The sequence below is a fragment of the Rhamphochromis longiceps genome, linkage group LG11 (assembly GCF_057381845.1).
Source record: "Rhamphochromis longiceps isolate RC_006_pf linkage group LG11, R_longiceps_female_GT1.1, whole genome shotgun sequence".
NCBI lineage: Eukaryota > Metazoa > Chordata > Actinopteri > Cichliformes > Cichlidae > Rhamphochromis > Rhamphochromis longiceps.
In genome coordinates, this window is record NC_140567.1 from 38,371,454 (window position 1) to 38,391,828 (window position 20,375).

Here is a 20,375-nt window from a genome sequence, read left to right on the forward strand (position 1 = left end):
GTCTTTGGTGTATCTTATTGTGGCCGTCCTTTTCTTGAAGGATGTTACATATTCTGCAATTCAGTTATTTCTTGTCCGAATATGAAATTTGCCTGACTGTGTTTGATGGTTTCATGGAGAATCTTGTAGCTTAGTATAACAGTATACTTTAATGTAATTAAAGAAGGATTGCATTTTTATTTCTGTTCAGATTTCAGATCACCATGATAGCCTGCTATTCGGCCTTTCCGCCGTCATATCCAGAGTCTTGTCTGTGCCCCTTTAGTTCTCCCTGTTCTGGGACAAATCTGTTCCCCAGATTTGTTCTGTGTCACTGGGCAGAACATTTTCCACATATCAGACAGCGTTAACAGACTTTTCTTCAGTTAGTTATGGTTGCAGGTTCAGTTAAGTTGTGTGTTATTCAGATGGTATCAGTGCAAGTCAAATTAGAGCTAACTTATTTGTAAAGATGCAGCTATTTCACGACTTGGTGTAATCTGTAATCTCAGCTCGTCTCCTTACTTCACCCTTCAGCAGTACAGTCATGCATATTTTGAAATGTTCACTCATTGGAAACCCCCCAGGTGTAACTCCAGGACACATTTGTTTTAGCTATCATCACTTTGTACTGAAACAAACACTGCATCTCACATTCTCTCTCAAACACACACACTGTAATTGCACAAATAATGTCAGGAGAATAGACACATTTTTGTAAGCTTCTGCAATAACCTTTGAGCCTTGTTACAGTAACAAAACTTCTGAGTTGTCTGTATCAAAGGTACTCATGACCGAAGCCCGTTCAGCGCAGGTCCAAACACACTGACTGGACAGGTCACTGTATAACACAGTAATTTATAGAATTTCTCATTCAGTATTACATTTCAGTTGACTAGCTTTGATATATAACACACGTTTACTGTACTGCAGGTATTTTCCACAAATGACACGGAGCGTAAGTAATATATTTCCCAGCGTGCGCCTCTGCCATAATTTCAAAAAAGGTGTGTAATTTAATCATTAAAGTGTAAAATGTTGATATAAGTATAATGTGCACACTGTGTACTGAATAAATAAAGTTAAGCTTTGGTTCATAAAATAGAATCATGGCTTAAATGTTAATGTAAATAAGTTTAATGTAACAAGGCCACAGCTGCCCTCTGTCAGTGCGCCCCAGGGCAGCTGTGGCTACACACTGGTGATGTAGCTTCCCATCACCAGTGTGTGAATGTGTGTGTGAATGGGTGAATGACTGAATGTAGTGTAAAGCGCTATACAAATACAGGCCATTTACCATTTACCAAGGCAAAAACGTGCATTCCATGTGATGTGAAGGGCCCATCTGATAGTCATGTTCAGTGGGCCTCTCCTATCTCCTGGGCTCACCGGCTTTGGCCTAGCTGCCCTATAAAAAGCTATGGTTTTGGGAAAGCCTGTTTCAAAGTGAATTTTATTTATTCATATGACCCACAAGTGTGCTGTGCTTTCACCTAAATTTTAGGTTTCAGTTTAAAATTTTAGTTCTAACCTTTAGGGCCCTGCATGGTCAGGCTCCTCAATATTTATCTGACCTGCTGAAATCACATACATCTTCTCGGGCTTTAAGGTCATTAGATCAGAGACTGCTGGTGGTACCACGCACTCGTTTTAAAACTCGTGGTGATCGGGCCTTTCAGACTGTGGCACCACGGTTGTGGAATTCTCTCCCACTGTCTCTTCGCTGCACGGACTCCATTGATTCTTTTAAGAAACAGCTGAAGACATTTTTATTTAGAAAAGCATTTGATTAATTTCTTCTTATGCTGTTTTTATAGTTTTATTGTTTTACTTTGTTTTATTTACTGTTATATTGTTTTTATATTCCCATTTTCTGTGTTGTAAAGCACTTTGTGATTTTTATCTGTGAAAAGCGCTATATAAATAAATTTTACTTACTTACTTACTTACTTTCTGCTTTGTTTCTTTCTTTCTTTTTTTTTATTAGAGGCAAACACGTGAATCTCCACAAAAAAACAGACCGAACCGAAGAATTTCAAAGAGGAAAAGTGAGGATCTGTCCACACCACACCACGTGGAGGCGAGCATGTGAGTGAACTGTCACTGAAATCTTTAAAACAGTTTTCAAAAGTGTAGGAGCCATAACTGAATGTATTGGATTTTGACGATCACTGGGTTTTCATTTGTTTGGTTGCTATGGTGATGTGTAACGGGAGTCACGTGGGTGCTAGCGGTGACATTAAGAGGGCGTTGTCAGTCTGTCATTCACTGGTTTGATTTTGACAGAGAGGAGGGCTCTGTCAAAAGGAGCCAATCACATTACTCTGTCAACTCTCAAAGCACTTTAATAAACAAGCAAGCAATTCCACCTCTCGAATTATTGCGTAAAGTTGACTGCGTGTCAGGAAAATAGGCAGGCTCCATCCCTGGCCTCTAACGACTGTGGAAGTTGCTACAAAATGGTAGGAGAAACCTTTTTTTGGAACAGCTAATAGAGAAATTCAAACGCAGGACACAGAAGCTAAAGTGAAGCTTAAGAAGGCATGACGATGTTATCAGGGGTTAGTTAGTTAGTGCTAATGAATGTGAAAGCCTGCACTTTTTTCCAGGCCCTACTAAACATGGTGGTGTTGTGTTCTGGGTTCCAGGCATCAGGCAACAGCTGGGTCTCTGTGTCCCAGTGAACTGTCCATGAAGAGTAACGTGTCCATGGACATTCCTCCACAGCTGAGTGGAGGAGAATCTCTGACTCATAGAAGGTAAGAGACAAAATGTGTCTCAATAAAAAGGAAAAATAATCTTCTTTTTTTGTCTCACACTAAATTTCAGACCTCAAAATATTCTTGATTTCTATTCTTTTTTTCATCAGGCCAACCAGTGTAGTTATATTTACTGACTGTATGGTGTGCTGCACTTAATAAACTTGTGGAAAAACAAACCTGAATGAATTTGTGACACTACCTTGAGCATTTCCATGCCTGTGAATGTGCAAGTCTTTGCAGATATAAAATTCATCACCAAATAAAGCCTGTTCGAACAAAACTCTCCAAACAGCTGGTGCCTTTAGGTGATGCTGCACCAGTTACACACACATGGTCTTTGAGGGACTAGTGTGGTTGTGCTTTAGTTCTATCCACTGTTGTTCACATGTTGTAGCTATTTACAGTCGGGTTAGTCCTCAGCGGCACTGCAGCATGTGATAATTAGTGTGGATGCTGATTAAGCATCCACAGTATTGTTCTCCAAATCTTTATTCTATTTTCTTTATAAATATTATTATCTATTCCGTACGTTTTTTTGTACTCTAACTATTTGAACACCATTCAACTTAGAAAAAACATTCAACCACTGTTAGATTCCTCTTCTTTTGGACATTATTGCTTGTATTTTTCTTATTTTTAACTTTTATATTTTTGAAATTATTCAGCTTTATTCAACTAAAATTTCCCATGTATTTCAATGGGAGAATCTTCAAATTCTCATTCAACTTACTCATCTTTCAACTCTATCTACTTCATCATACGTTGACATAGAGCCACCATTCAAACTTTAAAACAAAGCCAAGACATTGAACTTGTATTCATCTTTTCAATATCTATTATACTTTTTCTTCAGTTCCAGTTTAAGTTTCATGCTTTTTTTCACCTGTTTCAGAGTTTATAATGGTTGTGTATGGGACGGAATGTTGGAGGTTAGAGTGAGGCAGCTCAACTGCTAGAGTGGGAGCAGGGGAAAAATTCCAAATGCGCCGTCGATTTCCCCAAATATCAAGCGTGGTCCGGTGCACGCTTCGTGGTCCCATATATCCCACAATTCATAGCGCGGCAGTGGGTGTGGATAATTTTGCCGCAAAATACGGCAGAGGGGAGCGGCCGAAGAGGGGTTGTTTTTTTTTTTCCAAACTTTATTGAAATCATAAAGCGAACAGTCAGTCATTCCAGTTCAGTTTGTACAGTAGACATACAAGGCAAATAAGAGTAACAATATACAGTACAATGAAATAAGAAGGATAAATAAATAAAGGAGAAAAAAAAGGGGGTGGGGGAATGTGACAGACTTCATAACAACTTTGTACTTGAAAGTTGTGACAGCTCATTCCTTAAACATTTCTGAATGAACTTCAATCAATGATAAACCTTTTTTATTGGAAGTTAATTTAAGAGAGTTTAAGTAATATTCAATTTCAATCAAAAACAAATTAAATGATGGGGTTGAGTTTTGAAATTTACATTTATGTATGTGGAATTTCCCTAATAAGACGGAGCGGCCGAAGAGTGAACTGTCAGAAGTACTGAATATGACGTCAGTTATTTATGTGCGAATGTTTAATAATTAAAGTCAGTCATATATCCACAAACACAAAGAGCTGAAAGTCAGTGATATGTGTGTGTATATATGTATATATATATATATCCATCCATCCATCCATCCATCCATCTTCATCCGCTTTATCCGAGGCCGGGTCGCGGGGGCAGCAGCCTAAGCAAAGAGGCCCAGACCTCCCTCTCCCCAGCCACCTCCTCCAGCTTATCCGGGGGAATACCAAGGCGTTCCCAGGCCAGCCGAGAGATATAATCTCTCCAGCGTGTCCTGGGTCTGCCCCGGGGCCTCCTCCCGGTGGGACATGCCTGGAACACCTCACCCAGGAGGCGCCCAGGGGGCATCCTTGTCAGATGCCCGAACCACCTCAGCTGGCTCCTTTCGATGTGGAGCAGCAGCTGCTCTACTCTGAGCCCCTCCCGGATGGCCGAACTTCTCACCCTATCTCTAAGGGAGAGGCCAGCCACCCTTCGCAGTTTTTGCTTCAGCCACTGCCCGAGCCGCATTCCGCTTGGCCTGTCGATACCTGTCGGCTGCCTCCGGAGTCCCACAGGCTAACCAAGCCCGATAGGACTCCTCCTTCAGCCTGGTGGCTCCCTTCACCTCTGGTGTCCACCATTTGGTTCGGGGATTACCACCACGGCAGGCACCAACCACCTTGCGGCCGCAGCTCAATGCAGCAGCTTCAGCAATGGAGACGGTGAACATGGTCCATTCGGACTCAATGTCCCCAGTCTCCCTCGGAATGCTGTTGAAGCTCTGCCGGAGGTGTGCGTTGAAGATCTCGCGGACTGGGGCCTCTGCTAGACGTTCCCAGCACACCCTCACTACGCGTTTAGGTGCACCAGGTCTGTCCAGCGTCCTCCCCCGCCACCTGATCCAACTCACCACCAGGTGGTGATCAGTTGACAGCTCAGCCCCTCTCTTTACCTGAGTGTCCAGAACATATGGTCGCAGGTCTGGTGATACGATTACAAAATCGATCATCGACCTACGGCCTAGAGCGTCCTGGTGCCACGTGCACTTATGGACACTCTTATGTTCGAACAGGGTGTTCGTTATGGCCAAACTGTGATTAGCACAGAAGTCCAATAACAGAGCACCGCTCGGGTTCAGATCAGGGAGGCCGTTCCCCCCAATCACGCCCCTCCAGGTCTCGCTGTCGTTACCCACGTGAGCATTGAAGTCTCCCAGCAGGACAACAGAGTCCCCAGGTGGAGCACCTTCCAGCACCCCCCCCCCCCCCCCCCCCCCCCCCCAGGGACTCTAAGAAGGCTGGGTACTCTGAACTGCCACTCGGCGCATAAGCGCAGATGACAGTCAGGACCCGTTCCCCGACCCAACGTACCGGCAGCAAGCCGAGGGGATATTAGAATACCCACCCCAGCCCGCCGCCTCTCACCAGGGGCAACTCCAGACTGAGACAGAGTCTCCAGGAGAGAGGGGCTGGACTGGACATTATTTATACCCTTCCAAAAAAAAAAAATCGATCGGCCCATAAAAGCAAAAAATTGCCAGCGGCAAATGCCCGGTATGCCCGATGGCCAGTCCAGCTATGGCCTATATCTTTAATACTGCAGCAGCACTGGAAACAAATGCTAATTTAATGAAATGCTATGAGTCTCTGTATGTTTTTTTCCAGGCCCTTTAAAATGGTAGTAGAAACCAGTTTAATTGTGTTCTGGGTTCCAGGGATCAGGCAACAGCTGGGTCTCTGTGTCCCAGTGAACTGTCCATGAAGAGTAACGTGTCCATGGACATTCCTCCACAGCTGAGTGGAGGAGAATCTCCTGCTGATAAAAGGTAAGCAGTCCAGATTAGAGTGGGAAAAAGTTCTGCTAGTGACCAATACACTGCACTCTAATTTCTAAATAAGGACGTAGACAGTTCATTTCCGTGACCATGACCAACACGTACAAAGAGCAGCACACATAAGCAGGTTAAAGCAGAGCAGAAAGGATGGTAGTCTGCTAACCAAAAAATACCAAGCAAGCTCCAGGCTGATGCAGTTGTTTCTCTTTGGAAACGTGTAGCAGTAAAAATCAAGGAGTCTTTGATATAAGAATGAACTCTTGTTGAAACAGCTGAGACCCTTTAAGGCCTTGAAGATGGAGCAACTGTTTTCTGGATTGGTCTAGCTAAGATCTAAGAGTAAATAATGTTTTATCTTCAGTGCGTCAGACGTTACAGATTTCAGAAATGTGTTATTGAAGACACTTTTTATTGTGTAATTTTTAATGTGTAAATGTCTTAATCTCTCTTCATTTCTATCCCATTAGTCTCTGCATTTTAGCTTGAAGACTATCACATGCCAAGCGCATTGTGAAAAACAACATGAAATTCCCAATTTTTGGCATGTGAACTTTTTGTGTAATACACACATTGAAAACATTGTGATTTTTGCTAATTTGTCCTCACATGAACATGAAGCGATGACGAGCTGTTCCTGATGTATCTTGACAAAAAAAGATGAAACTGAGGTTCTGGATGGTCTGATTCTCAGGAGAAGGCAGGTCGAGGGTGGATTTCCTGGTCTAATCCAGGAGCTGAAGCTTTCCTACACATTTCAGGATTTTAGTGGGAGTACAGTACAGTAGATTATTGTACGATCTACTGTTGTTGTGATTTGGCGCTATATAAATAAAATTGAGTTGAATTGAATTAGTGGGATGGTTTGAGCTCTGGTTGGCAGGGTTAGGACCAAAATTCCCGCACATTCTTCTCGACTGATAATGTAGTTGGTGTCACCTGCAGCATTAAGAACAGGCGAGTCCGGAAAAGGACTTTGTTTCCTAAAAACCTACAAATGCTGATGCAATCAGTCCAGTTACAGAAAACTGCTGCTCACTTACAAAACTGCCATTAGTGTTTTATAGCACTGACAGACAGATAGTTTTACACTGGTGACTGCAGACTGTTGTTACTGGCCAAAAGTGTCTTCAGTGCTTTCTTTGTGATGTCTTTCTTGCATGCATACGCAAGAATACTGTTAAGTGCAGCTTCACTGCTCTTGATTCATTTATGTATCAACACAAAGAAGCTAAGTGAAGATGATGCTGTCCAGGTTCCAAGGTTTATTATCTGTTGGACTTGATCTGAACTGAGAGCTAAACTCAGAGAAAAGGGAATGAAAAATAGCAGTTTAAAATTGCAATACATTCAGTAAAACAAAGTATAAAATATGCCAAGTGACAAAGAAAATGTAATTGTAGCCCATTTCCGGGCAATGTGAAATCTTAATGTTGTTTTAAAATGTTTTTTTTATAGATGCAGGTTTTCACAACTGAGTGGTCAGACTTCAAGCACTGAGAACCAGGATTTAAACGTAGGTGTCTTTCAAAGATTTTCCCCCTCAGGACATAACACATTCTGTTCATGCAAAATATTTCATCTGTGCACCTTGTTGACTCATCCTATATCTAACCACAAATGTACACATTGTGGTAGGGTTTTTTGTTTTTGTTTTTTCCCCTACCATTTCCCCTACCATTATGCTTTAAACACATTTTTAAACAACAAAACTTGTTTTTAATTGTATTTATTTCAGGAATTTCAGACTGAGGTTTTAAATTTTGTCACATCAAATCTACAAAGTATTCTCACGGATCTTGACCCAAATGGAGGGCATGAAAAAGTGGCGGAAGAGAAGGTGCTGGTTGATGATGAATTGGTTCTGTCTGAAGCTTCAGCCAAAGAAGCATTTCGGCAGATTTGCTTCCACATTTTCAGGACCATGAAAAAAGAACAGTATGTTTACATCCTTGAGCAAAGTAAGAGATTATATTTGTCTGTAACTGTTTTTGTGTTTGCACAAAAGTAATTTCTAAGAATTTGGTGTACAAGTTTTAATTCATTTTTTAAATAGACAGTACAAAATATTTATCATTACAATGAAAAAAAATCTCGAATGTCTTAAAGTTATAACTATTTTCTATCCTCTCAGAGTATTATGGATCACTCATCATGTACCAGCTCAAACTTAAGCGTCATATGCAGCTGAAATATAAGGACATGGCTGAAGGGATACCAAATCAAGGAAATGCCACTGCTTTCAACAAAATCTATACAGAAATCTATGTGCTTGAAGGAGACATGGGCGAAATCAACACTGAACATGAAGTGAGGCAAATTGAGATTGCTACCAACCGACCAAGGTCTGTGGACCAAGGATCTATCAAGTGTGGGGACATCTTCAAGCCCTTATCCAAACAAGGGAAACCCATCAGAACGGTGCTCACCAAGGGCATAGCAGGCATCGGTAAAACTGTGTTGGCACAGAAGTTCATGCTGGACTGGTCAGAGGAGAAGGCCAATCAGGACATCCAGCTCCTATTCTCACTTCCTTTCAGGGAACTGAATTTGCTCAGAAGTCAAAGCTACAGCTTGATGGAGCTCCTGTGTGAGTTCTCCTCAGACCTGAAAGATTCTGGAATCAGAGACCTGAACCTCTACAAAGTTCTGTTTGTCTTGGATGGTCTGGATGAGTGCAGACTCCAGCTAGATTTCAGCGGCAATGAGAAATGTTGTGATGCTTCACTGACAGTTTCAGTGGATGTTCTGCTGACAAACCTCATTGCCGGTAACCTGCTACCCAAAGCCTGCGTGTGGATAACTACCCGACCAGCTGCAGCCAGCTGCATCCCTCCATGGTATGTAGACCGGGTGACAGAGATAAGAGGCTTTGGCAACCTTCAGAAGGAACTGTACTTCCACAAGAGGATTGAAGATGAAAACTTAGCTAGGAGAGTTGTTACTCACATCAAGTCAACGAGAAGCCTGTACATCATGTGCCATGTTCCGGTGTTTTGCTGGATTTCCTCGATTGTCCTTGGAAAGATGTGTTCCAGTGCAGCAGGAGGGAAAATGCCCAAGACGTTGACTCAGATGTACATCCACTTTGTGACACATCAGACCAAACAGATGTATGCCAAGTACTCTGAGGAGCAACAACTGGACACCCAGGAGAGTAACCGAGTAATCATGTCACTTGGGAAGTTGGCCTTCCAGCAGTTGGAGAAGGGCAACCTGATTTTCTATGAGGATGATCTTAGAGACTGTGGTATTGATGTGAAAGAAGCTTCAGTGTATTCAGGAGTGTGCACTCAGGTGTTCAGGGAAGAATCTGTGATGCAGCAGAAAGTCTTCTGCTTCATCCACCTCTCTGTCCAAGAGTTTCTGGCAGCTTTATTTGTGCATGTGATGTATAAAACCAGCGGTGTAAACCTGATGACTGAAAAACCCGAACAGTCCAGAACAAAGTCAGCATCCAAACTGCACAAAGCTGCAGTGGACAAAGCCTTACAAAGTGACAGCGGTCACCTGGATCTCTTCCTGCGATTCCTCCTGGGACTGTCTCTGGAATCCAATCAGGTCCTGCTCAGAGAACTGAAGATAGAGATAAAACCTTGCGGACCCTCCCAAAGTCACGAGGAAACAATTGAGTACATCAAGGAGAAAATTAGGCAGACTTCACATCCTGACAGGTGTATAAATCTGTTCCACTGCCTGAATGAGTTAAACTACCATTGTCTGTTGGAGGAGATCCACAACTACTTAAACTCGGGCCAAGACCCAACAATGATCAAATTTTCTGCAGTTCAGTGGGCAACACTGGTCTTTGTGTTGCTGACATCACAAGAAGAGCTCGAGCTGTTTGAACTTAAGAAATACTCCAGAAGTGAAGAAGGGCTCATGAGGCTCCTTCCAGTCCTTAAAGCATCACGCTCAGCAATGCAAGTATCTCTCAAATTTAAATTTCACTCACACCTGGGCTGTGTGATAAATAGCCTCAAAATAATTTCATGATATTTCAAGGACAATAACAAACTTGGTCTCATGTACCAGAACAGAAAAACTGTTTGGGAGGCTACACTTTTCTACTTCAAATTGATTGTAATGTTATTTTCTAATATAGCGGTCCCCAACCCACGGCCAATGGACTGGTATCGGTCCGTGAGTCGTTTGGTACCTGGCCCCGAGAGTTGAGGCTCGGGTGTCAAATTTATGATTTTCAGGGTTTTTATCATTAACTCAGTTTCCCTGGGTCTTTTCCTGTGTTGTAGTTGTGTCTTATTTTGAAAGAAATATTTACGCGTTACCATAGCGAGCAGAGAGCATTAAGGGGCTGAGAGGAGGATGTTACTCTCAATGTTAAAGTTACACAATTCCACAGTGAATTTGAGTTTATTTTTATATTTACAAAATACCACAGTTTTTGTCTCGGTTGTATCATTTTATTTTGTTGTATTTATCCGCCACACCTTAAAGGCTGGTCCGTGAAAATATTGTCTGACATTAAACCGTCCGTGGTGCAAAAAAAGGTTGGGGACCACTGGTCTAATTGACACCTCCAAGGCAATTAAGTCAGGCAATTAACATTATTCAGCATACCTGTGAGTGGCCACGTTAGGACTCATGTAAGTTTTCATTTTTAGTGAAAAGTTGAACTTTAATTCAGGCTAAAGTATAGGCAACTTTGAGTGTTTACCCCTTCATATTATGTGTCAGATGGAAACATTTCAATTAAAAATGTACATTTTGAAATGTTTTGTATCGTTTCAATCATGTTTGTCATTCTGTTTCTCAGGTTAAATGACTGCAGTCTCACCCCACACTGCTGTCATGCGCTATCCTCCACTCTCACCTCATCATCCTCAGAACTGTTGGACTTAAATTTAAGTGACAACAGCTTGCAGGACTTGGGCGTCGAGATACTCTGCAGCGGACTCCAGAGCCCACGCTGCAGGCTGCAGACACTGAGGTGATCGAGTCTTGGATTTGTGTGTACTTCTGAATTTGAGATGATTTAAATACTAAAGAGTAAAAATAATTTTGTAAGGTGTTTCTTTTTCTATTCAGACTTTTTTTTCCTTTATAGTCTTCAGTTTTAAACATTTTTTTACTAATCATTCAATATTTTGAGTTTTGCATTTTTTTAAAAAGTATTTTGCACATAAATGAATCTTTTAATAACTCAGTCATATGTTGTACATGCACCCTTGGTCCCTGAAAGTTCTGTTCTAATGACTTTGCTATGACTTTGATGCCACCCTGTCTGCTCTTTCAGGCTGAACCGATGTCATATCACCAAGAGGGTCTGTGAGAGTCTAGCTTCTGTCCTGAGCTGTCCCTCATCACATCTTAAAGAGCTGGATCTGAGTGACAATGACATTGAAGATCTGGGAGTGCAGCTACTTTGTTTTGGTCTGGGAAAAGTAAGCTGCAAACTGGTAACACTAAGGTAAAACGACTTCAAATATAGTGGAGTGACTTTATTAGTGAGATGATCTGCTCACCAAAGTTAGATTTTTTCCTAAATAGTGACATTGATTTTTTGTAGATTGAGTTTTTGTAGTGTCTCATATTTAAAAGGAAAAAAAAAAAGCTAAAACATTTTTCCCTCATATTAGATGTTTTTAATGTTTCATGTCTTAATGTAACTTAGATAATAAGTCCTTCACTGGCTCAGCCAGTGGACTTATTTCTAGGTGAAACACTCAGGACGCACTCAGGATGAATATGTGTCTAAAATTTGGAGGATGTGATGTTTATACTCCAAGTGGCTTGATGCCTCTCTTCTTTTTCTGCTCCCAGCATCAACAAAGAGCTAGACCAGCTACCAATAGCTTAGAAATAGAGTCCACTGAAGCCAGTTTTATCTAATGAAGCCCATGGGCAGGATCAGCAGGAGGAGGGGATAGTTTACTTTTCAGGATGAAATCTGACACTGAGCTTCCTTTCTTGACTCTGGGTGAAAGAGGCCTAAGATAAGAGACTAGCCCAGAGGCCTCGAAACTAGTCGCAGACCTCCTGACAACCTTCAGTTGCTAAAAAAAATGTGTAATCCCTGAATAGTTGGTGGGAAGTTTGTGGAGGTTGCTGGCAGCACAGATGGGCAGTATCGCATTTCAATAACACGTTACTGTAATCTGATTACTTTTTTCAAGTAACGAGTAAAGTAAGGGATTGCTATTGCAAAAAAGTAATTGGATTACTGTTACCTTCCCGTAAGCACACTGCGTTACTAAACTGTGATTTTGTTTGTGAGAGTGTCTCATGACAATGACGTACGAGCGTGCGACATCCGTGGTAACAGACGTGTGCAGATCAACGATTGATAATATGGAGTGATGGCATTTAAAGCTTGGAAGTACTCACATTACTTTTAGTTTGATTCTGTACAAAGCGACACAAACATCAGCGTCCGCTCTACACTCTGCATGGGTAGAAAACTTCTTTCTACAGCGAAAAATTAAACTTCAAATCTGAGTGGGCAAACCTCCACCCGCCCCACTCCTGCTAAACAGGTGACAATAGATTTAAGAGCCGCTGAGTCTTTGATTTTATTTATTTTATGCTCTGTTTTACTTGCATCTATTTGAAAGACTGAGTGTAAACACAAAGCATTATTTTATTTTATATGCTGGAATGTGCAGAAAATAGGTTTAAATGTTAAACAATTTCTTCCAGTCAAAGAGTGTTGCATATAATTAAATTTTTGCGTGATGCATAAAGTTAAAAAATTAAAACTAATAAAACAAAAAAGACTTTTACATTTGATTCAATTTTATATGATGGATTATGCAGAAAAAATTTAATTGGGCTGAAAGATCTGTTGCTTTATTACATATTCAGGTTTTTTATCATGTTTTTACAAGTAGCTAAGCAACTAATTACTTTTAAAAATAAATAATCAGTAAAGTAATGGGATTACATTTTGGAGAAGTAATCAGTAATTATTTACTAATAACTTTTTTCAAGTAACTTGACCAACACTGGCTGACAGTTGCCAGGTGAAATAAGACAGAGTAAATGACAAGTGCCTGCAGGCAAATCAGCGTCTTCTATGCAACCTGCTAGTGACCAAAGCCATCACAAGGAGGTTTTCAGTGCAGCACCTGTTTGAGGGCTAGTAACTGCCAGCAGCCTCTCAGCAATTGGTAAGGGAGTAGCCATTTTTCACTAGTAACTGGTGGTTACAGGATGGCCTACATGACTGTCCAGCACATGTCCAGCCTTGGACAGCGCTACACAGGGGCTTCATAATGGCATCCTATTGGGCTTTTTGTATTTTATGGCCTCAGGAATTCACGTCAAATCAGCAGGCACGCCCATCCGGTTGTTCAGTGATGACGCGACGAATCCTACTTCCGGGCCTAAAGTAGTCTGCGTTTAATATGGCTTTTGTGTTGTTAACATGTTTAATGTTTTGTATTTTCTTCTATTTAATCTCAAAAAGCTTTTAAAACAGTCAGTGATCACTGTTGACCTCCCTCGGCTTTTATTACCGCTAATCATTTATTTAAGCTCAGTTTTTAAAACCTTAGGATGTAACTACAGCCCAGCCCATGCAGCAGTATATGAATGACTAACCTCGTATTGTGGATGGATTATCTCAGTTGTTCTCCTGGCTGAAGTTTGGTCCTTTTACAGCATCCTGCCATGCGATTACATTTGTTCCTGACCACCGAGAACACTCACGGTAACTTTTATCGAGTGGAAAAAAAGTTAGCTTGTTTATATTATGCTAACATAGCTGTGTCGCTAGCGGTCACGTAGCACATCATTATATACCAGCTAGCCCAACTTCAGTAACCCTACAAACGTCACTGCTGTTTAGTTTTCTGTCTTCATTTATGTTGGAAGTGATAACAGAGCTGTATGTTTGAATTTGTTTCCAAAACCCCGCAGTCAGGACATGCTATATTGTATTTAGATAGAAGCTAGCGAGCTAACTCCCTGCTAACTTCTAACTCCGTTAAATGTCATAAATTCCGTTTTCATGGATGCCTGGATGTTAAACTCAATTGTTACACCTGGTAGAGCAGAACGCTGATCATTTTATTAAAGATGAAAGACTTTAGACAGTTTTTCAACTCTCAGTAATGCCACAGTGATCGTTTGATATATGGACCTGCAGCGGAGTTTAGGTCCAGACACGGCTAGTGACGTCAGACTGAACAACCGGATAAAATAGTGAAGTAGAGGGCATGCTCGGGAAGAGTGCAAAGTTATCAGATTGAATTGGTTGGATGTTTGGGGTTTATTGAACACCTTCGATACCAAAAATAAGTTTAAACAGGTGTGTTCTGTTTACATGCAGCAACTGTGCTCTTGTTGGGCCTTTTTGGGAAACAGGAAATTTGTAAATATAGCCACTTTTCCCTGTGTCACATACATATGTCACAGCCAACATGTGACACTTTGCCCAGTTTGATTTATAGTAAGTCTTAAATTTGTTTAGGTAGTTAACAGCAATCCCTTTATGACTCCGTGGATTATCCTCACAGTTGAAGTTGGTGGATCACCAAGACTAGCTCACACTGACTGCTTCATCAGGAACTTTGACCTTTGGTAATTGAATAATATGATATTAAATGATGTTGCTCCACAGGCTGTCATTCTGCAGCATCACAGAGAAAGGCTGTGGTTTCTTGGCTTCAGCAGTGAAGTCCAACCCATCCCACCTGAGAGAGCTGGACCTGAGATACAATCACCTCAGTGAGTCTGGAGTGAAGCTCATCTCTGAAGCTCTGGAGGAAGAACACTGTGAAAATATTAAACTCAGGTAAAAACAAACCAAACAAACATGTTTATGTCTTAAATGGGAGATTAAAGCCCTTCCCTGTTACGAAGTTTGTTACATTTTGAGCTTTATTTAACTGGTAACTAATTTCCGAAGCAGCACTTCCTCTTATTTTAGCAAAACCGCTAATGTTGAAACTCCTGTAATGGAAGCACAGTGCCTGCTGGTTTAACTGGGAAATGTCCAATACCATCATTATATGTTTAAGCTAGTGCTGTCAGCGTGAGGCTGGACGGTGTCAATGCATTAACAAGCTAACCGCACTAACGCGTTAACGGAGATTTGTCGCATTAATGCAGTTATGGCGTTAATGTCATTTTAACGCTGACAGCACTAGTTTAAACAGTAAACAATATTATTTACCAAATCCCACAGAGTCTAGTAAGAAACACACCTGCTGAGGGAGGAACACACACTAAACAGCTCAAAAGGCCAAGGGGGACAGTGAACTCATTACTCACTGATTAAAGGAGCCAAAATATTAGAATTATATTTAGCGTAAGCTTTGTTAAACTTATCTGGACATTATTATTTAGTTTGTACTGATGTGTGCCCTGTTCCCCCCACAGAGTGGACCACAATGCAGAATGCTGGTTAAAATCTGGACTGGCAAAATGTAAGTTTTGTTGTTGTGTGAGCAGGTGTGATGTGAAGCAGGAAACACAAACACATCTATCTTCCTGTTAAAAGGGAAACTCCCTTTTAACAGGAAGAAAGGGGAACCAGGCTCTCTGGGAGGGGCGGGGCCATCTGCCACAACCAGTTGTGCATGATGGGAACCTCTGACAGTACTGAGGTACTGCTGTTCATTACTTTATGAAGCCTTCTCCAGAAAGCTTTTTTTGCATTTTGGCAAAAGATTTCAAAAGATCTTCAAGTGGTTTAAATTAGAGATGGACCGATCTGATATTACGTATCGGTCCGATACTGACCTAAATTACTGGATCGGATATCGGAGAGAAAAGAAAAATGTAATCCGATCCATATCACAAAAGCACCTCACAAAACGTGCGACATGGCGTAAGTCATAACCGTAGCACGTCGGAGTATGCACCAGGTGATAGAGCGGTTGTGGCGTGCCAGACCTCTCGGCGGTCTGGTTGAGCATTTGGAGCCTCGCTACCAAAACGGCATTTCATCTCCGAGAAAGTTATCCCAGACAAGTAAAGCAAGTGTGTAAGTTCATCTCTGAATGTTTGTAAAGCATTGCCAGCAAATGCTGGGAGCGACTGCCTCTCCCCCTCCCTCTCCTGTTTCTACTTCAATCATGAAACTGATCAATGATCAGCTGATCGTCTCTCTTGTTTGTTTTTGGCCCACTTTGCGCCTGAAAGAGGAAACCAGCGGCTGAACAACAGCAGCACCTTTGAGCTTGATAAGCTGTTGTTAGAATTTATTTAATATTACTTTCTACACCAGGATCTTTTTCTATGCAGCTGACAGCTGTAACTGTGCAGGGGCGGATCTAGCATGGTTTAGCCAGGGGGGCAGGTAGGGCATTAACAGGGAAAAGGGGGGTACTAAGGTACTACTTTTCTTTCTTATTCTCATTTAAAATGTCTAGTTTTTAATAAATAATTACCCAAATCTTACAACCGAAGTTTTCATCTGATGTAAAATGTATGGAAGTCCATTACTGTATATAGGAACTATTAATTAAATTTATAACCTAGTAAGCTATAATATGTTTTCCTTTGGGAATGTTGAATCTATTTAGTTATTGTAGAAAAATTATTGATTTCTGTGCTTTTTTTTTTTTTTTTTACACGTGCATTAATAAATTAAAGTGGATTACGTCAGTTAAGCATAATGAGGCAGAGCGTTGGGGGTGGTTCCCTATTATTATTATTATTTTTTTCTGCTAGGAGTTTGCAACCCTAATAGTTAGGTTGCTTAATATTTCCACTAAGTCCTCTTTAAAATACCAGAATAGGGAGGATGGTGCAGGTTTAAGGTTATTAGATTGATCAGTATTGCTGATCTATGAAATATTTTGGGTGCAGTGTATCTTTTGCATACAGGTATAACACAATAGCTTTAGTTTGGTTTAGTTTTTTAAACTTGACTATGAACTTATACAAAATGCAGCAAGATATTTAAAAAAAATTTTTTTTATTGATTATAAAATACGCTATATCGGATTTGTATCAGTATCGGCAAATATCCAAATTTTTGATATCTGTATCGGTATGGGACATAAAAAAGTGGTATCGTGCCATCTCTAGTTTGAATCCACTTTGAGGAAAATCATTTACAAACTGCTCCCAATTTCATCAGGACTGGGTGTGTAAAAAATTCAGCCCGAGACCAAAAGAAGTGTCCACAAACTTCATAATGTCATCCCAAGGTCTTTAGATAAGCCTGCAGCTGTCGGTTTCAGAGTTCATCTGTTTCCATATGACCAGCAAGGGGTGTGTGTCAGGTGCATCTCTTCCTCCAAACATGGCGGGTCGAATTGAGGCCAAACATGTAGTTACATGTACAGACAGGCCTGTACATGTAACTTCTTGAGCAGGGGGGCCTTGCAGGTGCTGCCAGAGTCCAATCCAGTATGGCGTAGTGTGATAGCAGTGGTCTTCTTGGTGAATGTGGTCCTACCTGCCATCGTTAACAAGGTCCTGTGTAGTTCTGGGCTAATCCAGCACCTTTCACACTGTGAGGCAGGATCCTGCATGGACCTCCAGACGAAGGTTGACTGATGGTCATATTATATTTATTCCCTTTCTAAATAATCACACCAACAGTGATCACCATCTCACCAAGCTTCTTGCTGATGGTCTTGTAGCCCATCAGCCTTGTGTAGGTCTGCATTCCTGTCCCTGGCATTCTTTGGCAGCTCTTCGGTCTCACCCATGGTGGTGGAGAGGTTGGAATGGAGGAAATTGGTGTGCTCCATATACATAATGTGTTGATATATTAGAAGTATCTGGTTCATTGACTGATTGAAATCTGTGTGACCCATGGATTGTAATCTCAATTCAGAATTCTGGCTTGGTTGTAGGGGCACAAATACCAACTACAAGAGTTTCTCGACCCAGTAGTAAGTCACATTTGCTCGAGGATCTTATTTCACTCTCTGACACGTAAATCAGTTTAGAACTTTTATGTGTTCTTTATGTTTTTCTGGATTTTTAGTTGATATTCTGTTTCTCTCTATTAAAATGAAGCTACACAGAAATTAGAGATTGTTTATTTCTTTGTAAGTGAGCAAACTTACAAATTCAGCAGGGGGGGTCTAATAATTATTTCCCTCACTGCAAATGAGAGCTACACAAGTTACCTTTTTTGGTCGATCCAACTTTGATCTTAGTGTGTGATTTATCAAATCTGTCTCAAAAATTATATTTAATTCCTATTACCTTTCTCCAGATGCATGTGAGCTGACACTGGATCCTAACACCGCTCATAAACTCCTCGTCCTATCTGATGGCAACCGAAAAGTCAGCCAAGGCAGGGAGGAGCAGCCATACCCTGATCACCCTGACCGGTTTGACCACTGGACCCAAGTCCTGTTCCAGCAGGGCCTTACTGGGCGCTGTTACTGGGAGGTTGAGTGGGAAGGAAACTGGGCTGGCATCGGTGTGACCTACAAGGGCATCAGTCGCAAAGGTGTTGGAAACAGCTGCGTAATAGGATACAATGAGAAGTCTTGGGGACTGCACAGTTCAGCTCATGGCTATGCCGCTTATCACGATATCAAAAGCATAGCCATCCCAGTTCCTTCATCAGGCTGCCACAGGGTGGCGGTGTATCTGGACTGGGAGGAGGGCATCCTGTGCTTCTACAGAGTTTCACCTGGAAGGTCCCTGACACACCTGCACACCTTCTTCACCAAATTCACAGAGCCTCTTTACCCTGGGTTCAGAGTGTGGGATTATGACTCCTCTCTCAGATTGTGCCAGCTGAACTAGGCTTTGGCTCGGCTTCATTAGACCACTGATACTTTTCACCAAGTAGATGTTGATGGAGGCAGAATATCATCAGTGTAACCTCAAACCTGCTCAGACACTCGACTAGCTGCTAGTAATCATCGCTGATGATTAAACCCCAATGCATTTGGTCCCTAAAATTACAAAATTGATGTGGATGTCCAAATTCTCCCAGGCCTAGTTGCATGTTTAGCTGATGTGTTTTTAATTTAAAAGATTAAAATGTGTAACTGTGCTATTCCCTCAGTTTTATCTTCAGCTGAATGACAATAAATACCCGATTGTAACACCGGCAGTGTGAGATGGTTTTGTTTTTACTGGACCATGAAGTCCTCTGTATACCAAAGTATTCTAGAGTCAATGTGAGGTCTTCAAGCTTCTGGCTCATCTACAAGACTTCTTTCTGTGACTGTGTACCCATCCTGTCATTTTTATGTTGACTGTCAGCTGCTTGTCTCATTTAGTCCTGAAAGACTACACAAATCTAGACATACTGTATTCCTCCCTCACTATTATTAAAACTATTATAAACCACGTTCAGGCCTACATGTGAAAAATCAAACATGTTGATCTATAGTTTTGAAAGCGAGGTCATTAATAAAACCTATCCCACAACTGACATTTAGTCAATGAATCTCTGTTTGCAATCACTGTCACTTATTTGTATAAAACACTGTCAAAGTGAACGTGTGAGATGTTTTATTTAAATCAGTGAATGGTAAGTTCAGATGATCACTCCACCTCTTGGAATGTTGAATTTGGACTCAGGTCTATTTTTCCTATGGTTTTCTGTTAACAATGGCTTTCTTCTTGCCACTCTTCCATAAAGGCCAACTTTGTGCAGTGCACGACTAGTAGTCGTCCTATGGACAGATTCCCCCACCTGAGCTGTAGATCTCTGCAGCTCGTCCAGAGTCACCATGGGCCTCTTGGCTGCATTTCTGATCAGCGCTCTCCTTGTTCGGCCTGTGAGTTTAGGTGGACGGCCTTGTCTTGGTAGGTTTACAGTTGTGCCATACTCCTTCCATTTCTGAATGATGGCTTGAACAGTGCTCCGTGGGATGTTCAAGGCTTGGCAAATATTTTTGTAGCCTAAGCCTGCTTTAAATTTCTCAATAACTTTATCCCTGACCTGTCTAAATCCAATTGAGAATCTGTGGCAAGATCTGAAAACTGCTGTTCACAAACGCTGTCCATCTAATCTGACTGAGCTGGAGCTGTTTTGCAAAGAAGAATGGGCAAAGATTTCAGTCTGTAGATGTGCAAAGCTGGTAGAGACAGACCCTAAAAGACTGGCAGCTGTAACTGCAGCAAAAGGTGGTTCTACAAAGTATTGACTCAGGGGGCTGAATAATTACGCACACCCCACTTTGCAGTTATTTATTTGTAAAATATGTTTGGAATCATGTATGATTTTCGTTCCACTTCTCACGTGTGCGCCACTTTGTGTTGGTCTTTCACGTGGAATTCCAATAACATTGATTCATGTTTGTGGCTGTAATGTGACAAAATGTGGGAAAGTTCTAGGGGGCCGAATACTTTTGCAAGCCACTGTAATTGTG

General features: G+C 41.4%; 1 protein-coding gene across 1 annotated transcript; it reads left to right on the forward strand.

Moving 5' to 3' along the window:
• The first annotated feature begins 967 nt into the window (after positions 1 to 967).
• LOC146659997 (NACHT, LRR and PYD domains-containing protein 3-like) lies at positions 968 to 19,463 on the forward strand. The gene is made up of 12 exons (XM_085423998.1): positions 968 to 986; positions 1,967 to 2,067; positions 2,628 to 2,738; positions 5,992 to 6,102; positions 7,567 to 7,624; positions 7,847 to 8,069; positions 8,243 to 10,031; positions 10,886 to 11,059; positions 11,366 to 11,539; positions 14,693 to 14,866; positions 15,454 to 15,500; positions 18,254 to 19,463. Coding segments are annotated over exons 2-12 (3,405 nt in total). The 5' UTR covers positions 968 to 986; positions 1,967 to 2,065; the 3' UTR covers positions 18,796 to 19,463.
• Positions 19,464 to 20,375: the final 912 nt, after the last annotated feature.